This window comes from Nannobrachium achirus (assembly GCF_963921795.1).
Source record: "Nannobrachium achirus genome assembly, chromosome: 15".
Classification (NCBI taxonomy): domain Eukaryota; kingdom Metazoa; phylum Chordata; class Actinopteri; order Myctophiformes; family Myctophidae; genus Nannobrachium; species Nannobrachium achirus.
Window position 1 is genome coordinate 30,278,601 of NC_137822.1, and position 15,574 is coordinate 30,294,174.

The window sequence follows — 15,574 nt, forward strand, 5'->3', positions numbered from 1 at the left end:
AGCGTGCAAGTACTGCGATCGGTGGTGTTCGTTGCTGTCTGTATGTATGTAATCTCTCGAGACAGCCTCAGAGAAGAGAGACAGACCGATAGGTGTCGCCCTTTCTTCTTTGACGATGGGTTCCCAGATTGGTATGTATGTGGATGGGCAAGTTGCAGAGGTGCCAACTTGTGGCTTGTTATTTATATCAGGTTGCCGTTGCACACAAAAAAACGAAGATCCACAAGCTCACAACGCGGCACGAGGCAACGCGTTGTGCGCTTGTTGATCTGCTATTTTCACTAGTTTGGGTCCTGGCTCCTGGGAAAACGTCTAATCTCTCTTTTGGGTCTCGAGTAGCTCTGGTCCATAGCATCTGGTCCATCTAACGGTATGGACCAGAGCTAGGTCTCGAGCTGAAAAGTTTGGGAACCACTGTTGGGTATACTGCACTGCGACAATCCTGCGTGTTAGTTTAACTCTGAGGGTATAACATGGACCCTTCCATTTTACACAGTAGATGGTTAACTAACACTCAAGATATTGATATGTGTTTAATAATCTAGATTATTTTGCATATACATTTTTTGTATTATCATATCGAAAAATTGATGAGTTGATTACTCTGCTTGGCCTCTTCAATGATTATACTGTAATTAGTACTTATACATTTTTCGATACACACTTTGAATAGATCTATCTGTTTTGTTGGCACTAAATTAACAGATTAAAGTCACTTTTACTCCAGCAAGTAGGCTACAGAAGCGTATAGAATGAACTAGGGTTCAAGGTAAATATTTTATTGACACCTGCATGTTCAATACAGCTTGTTTTGGACTTCTTGACTGACAGAAGGTTCTGGCTGAAGGAATTGCTGCTGCTGTTGTTGTTGTTGTTGTCACCGTCATTACTACAGTATATATTCTTTGACTTAATGGTGATACATTATGTAGCAGTGACTGTTATGGACACTTGATTAGGGTCACTTCTTTTGTTTGGCACTGCATTGATAAGTTGTACTAAGTATTACTATTTGTGTTATGTCGTGACACTTATGTAGCATTGTTCTTGATACTAAAGCTATCTGTCTACGTACATTTGCGCCTACATTTGTCCATCCTTGCATTTATCTAGCAGCTTCTCAAACTCTGTAGCTATACACAGGCTCCCCACAAGGGTGTGTCCTTTCACCCTTACTTTTCAGTATGTACACGGATGAATACTGGAGCTCTCAGGAGGACAGCAGCTATAGGGTCAGATTCTCTGACACTGAGTTGTTGTCCCTTACTCAAGGTTCAGAATAAGACCATGGTTCTCTCACTGGTACTACTTTTTGTAACTTCCTTCTCAGCTCTGTTTTACATATGGGATTAATGAGCACGGAGCAGTAACACTGGTGTACAGATGTCAACTGTTCATCTCTTTGATGAAGTATCCAGCCTATAGGAGGTCTGGATATGCGCGTCTTTTTGCTGTTTATCAGCTTTTCTCTCATCCTTTTCAGCAGCGGTGGAAAGTACATTTACTTAAGTACCGTACTTAAGTACAATTTTGAGGTATTTGTACTGGAGTTTTTCCAATTTCCAAAGTTTTGGAATTTGGAAATACTACAGGATCCAAATATTGTACTTTTACTCCAACTGCATTTATTTGACAACTTAAGCTACTAGTTACCTGTAGCCTACTTTATCGAGTTTTATTACTAAACCCTGTATATGCCCTTATAGGCCTATATACTGTATGTTTTGGCCATTTGAAAATAGCCAATCTTCAACCTCACAATGCAATGCATTGTGAACTTGTAGATTTGCTATTTTCAAAAGATATTTTATACATTTAAGAACTTGTGACTTTACGCAGGGTGAGTACTTTCAAAATGTTAAAGTAACACATGTGAGTCCACCACTGCATATGGGAGCTCTGAGCAGTAATACTGGTGTGCCGATTTTTATTCTTGTCAGCTGTTCATCTTTTTGATCAAGCAGGTCTGGGATGTGCGTGTCTTTTTGCTGTTCATCAGCTTTTCTCTCTCATGCTTCTCAGCTCCTCGTATCATCACCCTGGTAGAGACACTGGATATCTTACTAGATCACAACGCCACCTTCATCTGTGAGGTGGAGTCCCGCCCCCCTGCTGACATCACCTGGACGAGGAACAACATCCTAATCCCGTGAGAGAGAATTATCTGGACATTTTCACAAATGGCATTGGATGTTAATCACATGCACACAGCTGACTGACTGACTGACTGACTGACTGACTGACTGACTGACTGACTGATTGATTGATTGATTGATTGATTGATTGATTGATTGATTGATTGATTGATTGATTGATTGATGGGCGGCAGTGGCTCAGGGGTAGAGTGGCCGGTAGAGCGGCTGGGTTATTTCCAATATCCAATACTTTTACTTCTACGCAATGCAACGCATTACGAGCTTGTAGATCTGCTATTTTCAAAAGATTATACATTTGAAAACTTGAAATGGGACATTCTGCATAATGGGTATGTTTACTTTTGGTACTATCATTTTTATATACTTTTGTACTTTAACTTTTGTACAAAGAATGTTGAATTCCGGACTTTTACTTCTAACAGAGTATTTCTGCGTTGCAGTATTAATACTTTTACTAAGTGAGTACTTTTCCCACCTCTGCCTTCCACCAGTTACTATGACCCGCGGTACGTCACCAGAGAACAGGGTCAGATGCTGGTCATCCCTCACGTCAGGGAATCAGACAACGGAGAGTACTGTTGCCTGGCCAACAACGGCATCGGGGAGCCAGCCAAGAGCTGTGGAGCTCTGCAGCTCAAGATGAGTACGTCTGCTTCAGTTCTCCCAAAGAACCCCAGACAACATAAAGAAAGAGATTAGTGGCTGCGTAGTACATGATGTTAGTCTGATTAGCTCTATCTCTGTCTATAATGATCTATCCCTGCCTTTTTGTACCTCCCTCTCTTTCTTTATTCTCTATTCTCTCCCTTAATGTTGTCTGCTGTATTTCTCTTCCCCCATCCATTTCCCCTCTCGCTCCCTATTTACCTCTCTCTCTCTCTCTCTCTCTCTCTCTCTCTCTCTCTCTATCAAATCAATATCAAATTATTTTTCATTTTCAAGCTTTATTGGCATCATTACATACAGTACATGAGTTCTGCCAAAGCAGAATTGTGAAATACAACAATTATTAAAGTGATTAATTTTTCTGAGCTTTTGTTTTTGTTTTAAGTTTTGTTTTATTTACTCTCAATCTCTCTGTCCTTCCCTCAGAGCCTCAGATAAAGCGTCATCCAACTAATGTGACTCGTCTGATAGAGTCAAAGGCTGTTTTGCCATGTGTTACACTTGGCAACCCCAAACCTGACGTCACTTGGCTCAAAGACGATGAACTAGTCAAGGTAGATTCTTGCCTATTATTTCTTTCTTGAAGATCTTTGGGAAACTGAAATCTGCAATTGATTTACAGATTAGTTCATTTAATTTGCTTCTATATTTGTGATTGGCAATTGGCGTACAACATTAGACAATTAGTCTCATGAGAAAATGGTGAAAGTTCCCCTTCTCTAAACATTAGGCTTGCCTTCATGCAGCTGCTCAAAATGTTACGACACATTAAAAAGAACAGATGCAGTGATGCATTGATCCTCCCGTAGCAAATCGTTCGTACTGTTGCTATTATGATGGTGATTCCGTGTATCATCCTCGAGGATCGATAAGGAGTGAACATCAATTCATCCCCTCTTCCTTAGCCAGAGTGGGGCTGGCCAACATTGTGCCGAGTGACTCATTGTACCTCTGTGAGCAAAGAAACGTTTAGCAATTCCCCCAAAATGAGAAAACTTGCAAGAAATGGATTGCTTTTACAGAGACACAGGCACACACACACAAAAATATCATACTAGTTATTTATTTTCATGTTTTTTGACCGTTCAGATTCAGATTAGATCTTTGGGGAATGTTGCTAACCGTATGACTCCCCTTAGGTCAGCGACCGTGTGAATATTCTCGATTACGGAGCCCTGAAGATCCACAACATACAGAAGGAGGACGCAGGACAGTATCGCTGTGTGGCCAGGAACAGCTTTGGTTTGGCCTTCTCCAAGCCTGTCACCCTAGAAGTCCAGGGTGGGTACATTAAAAGTGCTTTATTTAGTTCAGTGGTTTTCAACCTCAAGGTCCATTATTTATTCTGCAATTGAGCCACGGACCACCATTTGATGAGCTTTAGCCTCTCAGACCCAAAACTTAGACTATTTTGTTATCGTTGGATAAAAGTTTGTCCACAATTCCTTGCTGTATTGATGTTGGTACCATAGGAGAGAGAACAGGCAAACGATGATCATAATAACAATTCTTCAACATTCTCTAATTGTGTAGACCTCTTGTAAATTAAGCAGTGCAACAATAACTTAAATCTTGAGAGTGTAAATTTGGTTACCAACTCTTCAATCCCTTAGCTGGGGACCATCTGGAACCCCATCAAGAACCGCTGGTGGTCCCCGGACCACTGGTTGAGAACCACTGATTTTGAATATTTGAACAGTTGCTCCAAATGAAGCTAACCTACATGGTTTAGGATTCAATCGGGTGCGCATAGGTATTCAGGGGGCCGCTACAGTGGGACGTCTTGGTAACATTTTAGTATACATTCAGGGAATGAATTGTTGTCTGGGAAACCCATAAGCTCCGTTCAGAGGGGTTTAGAAAGCCCTGGGGTCTGGGACCCCTAATATATTCCACATGTTGGGGGCTGAACAGAAGAAAGATAAATGGACAATGGAATAGATCTGACAAATTCAAGTTCAGAGAGTATGCAACTTGACCGAGTACCAAAAGTAAAAGTAAAACTACAATTGCACTTTGACCTTTATTGTGGACTCGCTTTAACGAGCACACTAAAGTTGTCCTCAATTTATATTTATGACATCCTACTAGTTCCACTTTTTTTTTTTGCTAGAAAATTCGTTCAAAGTTCAACTTCAACTATTGTTTCTCTTTGAATGCTGTTTTATGCCTATATGTGGCTCTGTCTACATACAGTACATCTGTCTCTCTGTGGTGTACCGGTATGTCTCACTGATCTCTATACCTATAATCTTGTTCATGTCTCCAGCCCCAGCGCGCATCTTGCGGGTTCCTAAGGAGAAGAGGGTGGCTTTTGGCAGTCAGGTCTCTCTAGAGTGCAATGCCACGGGAAACCCTGTGCCGACCATCACCTGGCTGGAGAATGGCAACACTGTAAGTGCACAGAACCAGGGAAATAGAAACAATAGAAACAGCAGTTAAGAAACTATAAAATATACAATACATAACAATCTGCACAATGGGCAATGTAAAGTTCCGCTGTTTATAGTAGGGGTCTTCAACGTTTTCAGGCCAAGGACCCCTTAGTTGAGAGAGAGAGATGAAGCAGGTACCCCCACAAGCTTTTCATAGATTCCTTATAGTTTCATTGTTTGACAGCACAATCATCAGTGTATTTTGGATTCATGTCAATTTGTGTTTTCAGAGATGTAACCACTTGAAATCAATCAATACTTAATACATTTGACCTTTCACTCTGTACTAGTCTGCTCTTTCCCCCCTCTTTGCCGAAAATAGCAGATCTACAAGCTCACAACGCCTCGCAATGCGAGGCGTTGTGAGCTTGTAGATCTGCTATTTTTGGCAAGTGGTTAATATAAAAAAGGAGAAAAAGGGTTTCTATCACACAAAGATTTGGAGGACCCCCTACTTCTGTTAATTGTGAAGACCATGATGTCCCCACAAGGCATAGAAAGATGAAGAGAATCATGGAAAGTGTGTGTGTGTGTGTGTGTGTGTGTGTGTGTGTGTGTGTGTGTGTGTGTGTGTGTGTGTGTGTGTGTGTGTGTGTGTGTTTGTGCGTGCGTGCGTGCGTGCGTGCGTGCGTGCGTGCGTGCGTGCGTGTAGACAGACAGACAGACAGACAGACAGACAGACAGACAGGCAACAGGTCTTTAGTGTCCATTGTTCATAATCCTGGTTGCCAGGTGGGAAAAGCTGTGCAGGAGCCCGCTGGTCCAGGCCTTGAGGCTGCGCTTACTGCTTTTCCACATTATTTGAACAGTCCATGGTTGGGGTGACTGGTAATCCCATGGTTTCACCCACACGCCGTCCATTGTATGGTGTTATCCTGGATGGAAGGATGCTCAGCTCACATCCACTGATGCTCTGGGCTCTGGGCTGTCTGCAGGCCATGGACATGCAGAGAATGTTAAAGAGCCTGCATGGGGCTGAAATTCCTAAATGGGCACTTTTGGTGGAAAAATATCGAAAATAGCTGATGCCGGCTATTTTCGGTGCGTGATAGCACACGGAACTAAGCATAATCAAGCCAATACTGGAGATGTGGCATATGGCATGGTGCAGCGTAGCGTTATTACGACGTTCGATAGTTACATGTCAACTTAGTCTGACGCTGGTGAATGCTAACCTGGTGAAATGCTAACCTACAGAGTGCCGACGCTGGTGAATGCTAACCTGGTGAATGTTTACCTGGTGAATGCTACAATGCCTAACCCTAACCCTTACCCTTACCCTAACCTCAGTAAAACTGTGCCAAAACCTAACCCTAACCCTTAGTCGGACTAATGGGACGTTGAAATATCGATATTTCACCACGGCATGGATTTCTACACAGAGAGGGCAATTCTTTCAACATAAGATGCTGCCTTCAAGTTCAGGAGAGGGCACTTTTTACAGACTGGTAAAAGGGCAGTGGCTCAAGCCCCCTTTGATGTCTGTCTGCATGACCTTCTTCAGCGCTTTGCGGCTGGGGACAGAGCATTTTCCATACTACACCAGACAGTGATTCATCAGGAGGCTCTCAGTGGTGCTTCTGTTAGAGACCCATAGGGTATTGGGCCCCACGCCTATAACTTCACTTCACTGTGTCATCGGCGAACTTAATCATCAACTTGGAGCTGTGTGTGGCCACAAAGTCGTGGGTGTATGGTGAGGGGGCTCAGGACCCGGCCCTGAAGGGCTCCTTTGTCCAGGCTCAAATGGGGCAGTCGGGGTCATATTGGCATTGGGGGCTCCTTCCGGGGAGCTTGGTGTTAATGACATCAAAACAGGCATAAAAACTATTCAGCCCATCTGGGTAACTGCACAGTCCCTGCAACCAATATCCCTTTAAACTTCCCATTTACAGTATGTGTTGGTAACTGTAATATAAACACCACATCCTGTTCACAATAACTTGGATAAGCTCTTATCCTATAGGACAGGAGTGTCCAAAGTGCGGCCCGGGGGGCAAATGCGGCCTGAGGACAAATGTTATACGGCCCGCGGCTTCATTCATAAATTGTACTATAAACGGCCCGCTAGCAGTCAAACAAGAATATTTTCCCAGAGTACCCACAACTTTCCAACGTCCCATCTTGCATTGCGCAGAGGGTGTGCGGCAGCTTCCGGCGCCGCAGCCGAGTGTGATCTACAAGCTCACAGCGGTTGCATCTGCGTCCGCGACGTGAGCTTGTATGTCAGCTGTCCTCCGGAAGTGTCCCACAGATAATGCTACAGTACATTCTCGCGGAAACAGGTGGATAATTTGTCAGGATTCCTTGTTCCCTGTTGTCTCATTCTGAAGGGGTCAAAGAAAGGCTATTTGTATTTTTTACCTTGCACGTCTGGTTACATTTGGTAATGTGAAATAAGTAAAGTACATTATGTCAGGAGATAGTCGGCCTTTGGGTGTTTTAATATTTTCTAATGTGGCCCCCTTGAAATCAGTTTGGACACCCCCGCTATAGGATGTACGTAACTGGATGTGAACGTGTTTTTCCATTTTCTTCCCAATTTTGGGAATGTCATTATGACATTTCTTATTATTTGAACTAATTTAGAAAATGTGGTTAGGTGCAAGAATCAGAAATATGTATAACCTTTGTGTCACTTGTCACTTTTTACAATATATTAAAAGGAGGAATTTACACCTTTTATATGCTCTGCGATGTTGCAATGTATGCCTTTGCAAAAGTTCAATAAACAAAGGGTCAAACGTCTAGACACAATACATAACTGTCAACACTGTGCTTTCCCAAAGGCCGCAAACAGCTGAATAGCTAAACAGGACACAGTGTAATGAGGTGCAGGATCATCATGAGTTAGAGTCAGGGACGTGCTGGGCCCCTGAATCAGCCCGGGAAAAAGAGTTGGAGAGGCCCTCGTTCTTTTTTTTATATATATATATTTCGTCGTTGTCGGGTGGAAACCTTATATGTCCAAAACCGTTTGTTTTGTATTTATCATTTAAAAATGATTTAAACTAGTGCGAGGCGTTGTGTGCTTGTAGATCTGCTGTTTTCACTACTTTTGTGCAACGGCCTTGTATGATGAAGCAGGGCTTTGCTTTGCGAAAGAAATTATACATTTGAAATTTGGAGATACGAGGTTTCTGCCCGACAGTGACGATTTACTTTGTTGGCTGCACAGCCCCCAAAATGGAACGAAGGCCGACATTTTATTTAACATTTTTGCCTAATGGCCGGCCTGGACCGGCCGGGAATGAACCGGCCGTTCGGGAGTTGTCCCGCTTTTCCCAATGGCCAGCACGTCCCTGGTTAGAGTGACATGAGTAAATGTAGAATGGTCAAATGATCCACTGATTAGATTCTAAACTATAATAGAAAGTGTGAACCGTTAATGCTATGGTTAAACTAGAATAATTACTGGAGCTGTAGAGGGAATTACTAACACACACATGCACGCACGCACGCACAAGTCTGCCATGTTATGTGTATTACATTACGCTTATAAACATCATTATTGTCACTTGGTCTGGAAATAAAAAAGGCGATTAATTAAGCCTATGTTATATTAGTTAGAGTTATGCATGGAACTATGAATGTACAATATGTCTGAAATTGATTCATAGTGTCAAGTGCATCATATGCTATATAAGTCTAGTAATTTGCTTCGCACAAGGAGTAGTTTGAGGACATGAGTTAAGCGTGGTGTAAGTCAGCAGTTCCCAGAGTGGGGTCCAGGGACCCTCAGGGTTCTTTGAGGTGGTTCCAAATGGACCCTCACACTCACAGATCTATTTTAACTCTGTGTGTTTGTTATGGGGGTCCGTAAAAAAAAAAAAATCACACTTGTGTGAACTGAGCGGTGGAGGCTGCGTGTGTGTGTGTCTGTGTGTGTGTGTGTGTGTGTGTGTGTGTGTGTGTGTGTGTGTGTGTGTGTGTGTGTGTGTGTGTGTGTGTGTGTGTGCGCCTGTGCGGGCGTGAATGTGAGTGTGAATGTGAATGTGTGTGTGTGCCTGGCCTCAGTGGCCTGAACAACAGCGCCCCTCCCTTAACATGTGTGGTCAAAAAAGGTACTTCAGGCTACAGACAGACAGACAGACAGACAGACAGACACGCACGGATACACACACGGCCACGCTATGGAGACGGTGTGACCACCGCTCAAAAAAAAAGAAAGAAAGAAAAACACTGGTGTTAGTGATCTAAATCTGTGTATTTGATGTTGTTATTTGTTTATCTGTAACTATCTGGAACCATTGTCAGCAAAAATGCATTGTGAAATTCTACGTTATAATTTATATGCCAAGCCACTGGTGGCGTGAAAGTTTCTTTCGCAGTGCGTCATGTTGCAGTTCTTTGCTGGATGTTCTAAGAATGCACCCTTCAGCTGGTGACCTGTCGCACTCTGGCTCGCTGTGTTTCAGCAACATGCCATAGCAAACATACTGTAGCAGTGCAAATTTGGAATTGGACAAAAACAATACAGCACATGTTGGAGTTAATAGTTACGAGGGCGCAGGTTAATTAGTACTGTATTTTATTCCTCAGGGTCAGACAGCATCCTGCCATGCCGTGACTCAGTGACGCCTACCATACTGATGTGGTGTCTTTCAGCCAAGCCAAAGGATAATCAGGGAATATGCTATTGGCAGTAGGCTCATAGTGTGGCGGCTTACCAAGAGCATTCTACAAGAGATAGAGAGAGAGAGAGAGAGGTGGCGGTAATCCCAGCAAAGGCTGTGTGTTTTATTATTGCTAATCCCAACAATCTGCACAAAGTAGAGAACAATAGAAGTTTGGCATGGGGCACAGACACAGTACAATACAACTCTAACTTTCCAGAAAGTCAAAGCTTTGGGATGGTGATGATTATTATGCTGTGGAGTGCAGGGGCGACTTGGCCGGTTTGAGTTACTGTCCTGCTATGACATAAGGCTCCCAGGTTCAATCCCCCCCTATATGTCAAGATCTGTGTCATTGCCTGCCCCTCTGCCCTTCTGGCCACTTTAGGCATGGAGTCACCTGGACATTTGTTGCGTTCCTCTTAGTGTGTGCTCTGTTCTGCAGCCTTTGGACTTTTAGTTGCTTTCCCAAACAATGGGTGGCCCATTTTTTATGGGCTACGACTCAAGTAAAAATCCCATTTTCTAGAAGAAAAAAAAATATATATCATTAAATAAAAAGATATTTGTATACATTTTAAAACTTGTGAAATGTGACATTCTGCATAATAACTACTACTTTTGGTACTTGAAATATATTTTGATACCAACACTTACCAAAAGTTTAACTGCAGACTTTTACTTTTACTTGTTTCAAGTAACACCTTCAACGGGGTACAATTTCCACACTCGATACCAGATCAAGCAACTTGTTTGCCGTGCAAAGCCTAGAAACTCAGCATGTTTCAAGTTTTATCGTGACAGTTTTATAGGTGCCACCAAGGGTAGATTCTGTGGTGGTCTATAATTGTCTAAGCATCTAATAACCTTTGAGTGCTACAACGTGATTACAGCCTGTAAATACACAGACACCATCTGTAACCGTGTGTGTGTGTGTGTGTGTGTGTGTTTGTGTGTGTGTGTGTGTGTGTGTGTGTGTGTGTGTGTGTGTGTGTGTGTGTGTGTGTGTGTGTGTGTGTGGAGCTTGCTACCTAGCAGCTTGTTAAGGTCATTAATTTATCTGCCGTCCCGGACGAGGCTCGTTCTAAAAACAGGCAGCGTCGCACGCACGCACGCACGCACGCACGCACGCACGCACGCACGCACGCACACACACACACACACACACACACACACGGTCACACCTTCAAATATAGACATTGCTATGAGCACCCCAGTTAACACATGTATACATACTGTACATACACAGTTACACACACCACATACAAAATAGATTTCATAAATAATATTTGCCCAAAATGTATGAATATATTCTATAATAACAAAGTATAGAACAAATTCTACATTAATAATACAGATTATAATATTCCATGTTTTTGTCTCAGTAGGAATCTATTTTGAGTGCCATAGTATTTTCTTTTCTCACATTTGGCATGGTTTGGTACACGAATTGATGACTTCATTGTACTCATGACATTTTTGGAGAAGACAGTGGAAAATCACACATGGTTTGTTTATTTATGAAATGGAGTCTTCGACATTTAAGGACAGGTATTTTGCATAGTTTGCTCATATGAAGAAGTACCATACTATCTAGTAGTATCTACAGCAAAATATGTTAACTTTGCATCTATGGTAGCATTACGTCACTTTTAGTGAAACCTCTGCTGTTCATGTAATGGGCAAACAATTTAAATTGGATGGATGTTAGGAAAGAACTGCAGACTCCTGCTGGCCCAGCCAATTAACCATGTGAAGGCTACTTTCAGGCTACGTTCAGCAAAGAGTTTTGATGTAAGGGGAAAGGAGGCCACCAGATCCATGGGGGAAACAGGTCAACAAAGTATATAGGGTTCAAGTAGTTAATACAGTATCCAAAATAATGTTAAAGATATGATTTTAAACTGCCCTCAAGGCATCAAGCTCCTGCCAGTGGAAAGCAATGAATAATAGAATGTGTACATTTGTACTTGGACTAATGTGTTAATGTAAATGTACAACAATAAACCAAGTACTAAACACTTGAAAATGTGTTCTTCTTTATTCATATTCATTGTATTTTACACTTGTATTCCAATTCATTATTCATTGTTTTCTGACTGACTGAACAGGAGGAAACTATTAATAGCCTATACAGTAACATAGTAGTGTTAGTGCTCAGAAAAGGGTATATGGAAAACTGGTCTTGTAAGGGTATTGGTTCCAAGCATTCATACTTTGTATGTTGTATGGGTAAATCTAATCCTGATCCATCCAACTCCGATAACGTTTCTCTCTCTATTTCTCCTGATTTCTGTCTATCTACTGTAGATCTCAGGCTCATCGGTTGAGGAGACCTTAGTTGGAGAGGTGATTCTATCTGTCCTCAAAGTGAACGTGAATAAGCCAGCCCTCTACACTTGTCTGGCCTCAAACAGACACAATGCTGGAGCCAACACGGTCAAAGCCACCGCCCGTGTCACCGTCACAGGTAAAGATATTTACCCAGGCTTTATTTGGCCTGGCTGAGGAAACATGGTGGATGGTTGGGTTGGTCAAATTCACGGCTGAAGAGACACTGGAGTTTATGCAGTACAAAGAAGCCAAGCGTTTGTCTTACTGTAGCCTAATACTGTAATTTTACAAGGCTGAATTTCCTATGCCTATAGCAACTTTCAAGTTTGACATTCATTTAATTCAGGCTTTTCAACATGAATGCCAGTGAATTTTCCACACTGCCTTGATAGCTGCAATATCAAGCATACCTTTGTTTTTTGTTTTTTGCTTAGTGCGATTTGTTTTTGCTTTTGTTGGCACTGCTGAACAAATACAATCCCTTGCTTTGCACATTATTTGTACGTTCCCCATGTTCTACTTTTATAGGGCCATATAAACATAGCCTACAAGCTATCACCAAATACATTATCCAAACTATGATAAATGGCCAAATAGACATACTGTAGTGACACAAGTTTTGTCCTTTAAGAACACATGAATACTGGATCATTGCTGAAGTGTGTCAGGAAGCTATGGTCTCCAGTCTCTGCAGCACTAAAGAATTAATTGGAAACGTCCTTTATGAACTAGAGGTTAAAGGTCATGTTGTGTTTTGTTAGCTGCTAAACGCTAGCTACAGTGTTCTGTGTGTGGCCTCCTCACCTGTTGGTTATGGCACCATATGTGTTTGGTGCACCACCCACCCACCCACTCAACCACCCACCCACACACACACACACACACACACACACACACACACGCACACACACACGCACACACACACACACGCACACACACACGCGCACGCACACACACACACACACACACACACACACACACACACACACACACACACACACACACACACACAGTCACGCACAGTCACGCACAGTCACACACAATCTATCCACCTAGATAGCCTATCTCTCAGTCCCAGCTATGCTTCAATGAGAGCGGCAGCATGGATGGTGTTCTCTCTCTACCTGGACTGACCTCTACCTATGTGTCTCTCTCCCTCTGGCTTGTCCTCTTCTTTCTTCTCCTTCAACCGGACACCTCTGGATGTTGCCCCTTCCCCATAGAGTGGAGGTAAGATAACTGTTCTGTTACTTCACTTCTCTCTGCTGGTTATTTATTTATTTGTGTGGCATTTTAATGTTCTCTCTTCTCTTCTCTTCTCTTCTCTTCTCTTCTCTTCTCTTCTCTTCTCTTCTCTTCTTCTCTTCTCGTGCTCAAAAGTGCACCACTTTTTTCATCTGAATGTAGTTGTGATGAAAGGGCATGATCATGACCGTACATTTTCCTAAAGTTATTGATCCTCGTGATTCCGTACTAAAGCAATCCTCCGTGGTAACAAAGTAATCTGGGCATATTTTTGTCTACTGGCCTCATTTGGGATGAATTACAGAGGCCGGTATACAGTATACTGTCTTGTTCAGCCCATCCAACTGTGTCACAAGAGCTACAAGAAAGTACTGATCTATAAGCTCACAAAGTTCCACATCACGATGCATTGTGATGACCGGTGCCCATGTGTTGGCTCCCACAGCACCAATTTGCTGTCTGGCAGCTCCTGATGCCTTTGGCAATGTCCCGCGAGTCTCATTCTCCTGGCTGCAAATTTCTCCCTCACCCTTGGTATTCCCTCATACATCTTGTTGGTAACATCTCTTGCTGATGTTAAGTACAGCACGCAACATTCTAGTGTAGCACCCGTCTATAGACTTCCGGGTTGGCTTCAGGGTCCAGCATTCACTGCCATGGAGAACAGACTCCACCGTTGCAAAGAAGAAGCTGAGTTTGATTTGACAGGGAAGGTTAGAGTTCCATACACTGGTCATGCCGTTCAGGGCCCTCCATGCAAGTGCCTTCCTCCCTTTAAGATCTTGCTCGGTTGAGTTGACCCATGCACCCAGGTACTTGAAGTCCTTGACTTCCTTCAACACAGTGCCTCCTTTTGTTGTCAGAGGTGGATGTTCCGGGAAGTTATAGGTGATAACCTACTCTAACTCCACTCTGCTCAAGAAAGAGTTAAATTGTCTACACAATTACAGAATGTAGAAGAATTGTTATTTTGATTGACCTGTTATTAGTCCTATGGTACCACTTCTATACATATTTGGGTCTGAGAGGCTGAATCTCATCAAATGGTGGTCAATGGCTCAAATGCAGAATAAATAACAGACCTTGATATGAAAAACTTTGAAAACCGCTGCTTTAACATAATGGTTTATGATATGTTTGTTTTAGCAATGGGTTCTGACATTGCACATCCATACTGTATAATTCCAAATGGATGTAATAGCTTTAGCCAGTGCCCTGCTTGGATACAGGGAAAATAAACACATTCATTGTTTGTTTTCTCTGGAAATCTATCACATACATCTGGAGAAGTGTTGAGACCAAGCCATGGTTACAGTGCACTCGCTGACAAACAGTAGGACAGCCTGCAAACCCAGTGAGTATAGGTGGGAGTACAGTGAAATCACTATAACAGATAACACCATATCACATCAACTCTGTGATATGACTTTTACAGACACATCAAATGAGCTTCCCGAAACCTCTTATATGTTATCTGGTGACTCTGCTATTATTTTAAGGGGATTTCAGAAAGGGCAGGACAGAGAGTCACTGTGGGCCGTGTCGGGCAGAAACCTTATCTCCAAGTTTCAAATTTGTACATCTTTTCGTAAAGTAAAGCCCTGCAAGACTGCCGCACAGAATTAGTGAAAATAGCAGATCTACAGTGCTTTCAGCTATATTCACAATATTTTGGTAACAGCAATACCCACTAGAGGTCTTCACGGGTCCAATTTGAACTACCCGAACCCAAAAGGACCCGGGGGAAATGGACCCGGACCCATATGGCCCCGTCTATCATTTGGAATTTGAGAACCGTTACCCGATCAGCCCCGAGACGTGATGGATCCGATCCGAACGGCCCCGCCTGTTATTAGAAAAATTGGATCCGATACCCGAGCAGAACGAGAGATCCGAGACCCGAACCTGTCGCCCCGAAATGAAAGAATGCCAACGTTATTATATTAAGAGTTGTATCAGACATATTTCTTACCTAACGTCGCCACGGTGCTGCTGTTGCTGTCAGCGGCGCTGTGCCTCTCGCTCTCGCCAAAAGATGATCTTTTCCCAGACCAGTAAGTCAATGCGGACAGTTTGTAAATACAAATAAATCCATGTTTTTATTCCTTCTTCTTTAGCTAGC

General features: G+C 42.7%; 1 protein-coding gene across 1 annotated transcript in view; it reads left to right on the forward strand.

Annotated features, from left to right (window-relative positions):
• Positions 1-1,184: 1,184 nt before the first annotated feature.
• The window catches only part of musk (muscle, skeletal, receptor tyrosine kinase), a gene marked incomplete at both ends in the record, with an annotated part of 55,296 nt that continues 40,906 nt past the window's right edge, over positions 1,185-15,574 (forward strand). Inside the window, 8 exons of the mRNA XM_080743540.1 lie at positions 1,185-1,232; positions 1,941-2,149; positions 2,648-2,799; positions 3,249-3,376; positions 3,962-4,103; positions 5,092-5,216; positions 12,184-12,343; positions 13,431-13,437. Coding sequence (XP_080599666.1) covers positions 1,185-1,232; positions 1,941-2,149; positions 2,648-2,799; positions 3,249-3,376; positions 3,962-4,103; positions 5,092-5,216; positions 12,184-12,343; positions 13,431-13,437 — 971 coding nt within the window. The remainder of the gene's footprint in view (positions 1,233-1,940; positions 2,150-2,647; positions 2,800-3,248; positions 3,377-3,961; positions 4,104-5,091; positions 5,217-12,183; positions 12,344-13,430; positions 13,438-15,574) is intronic.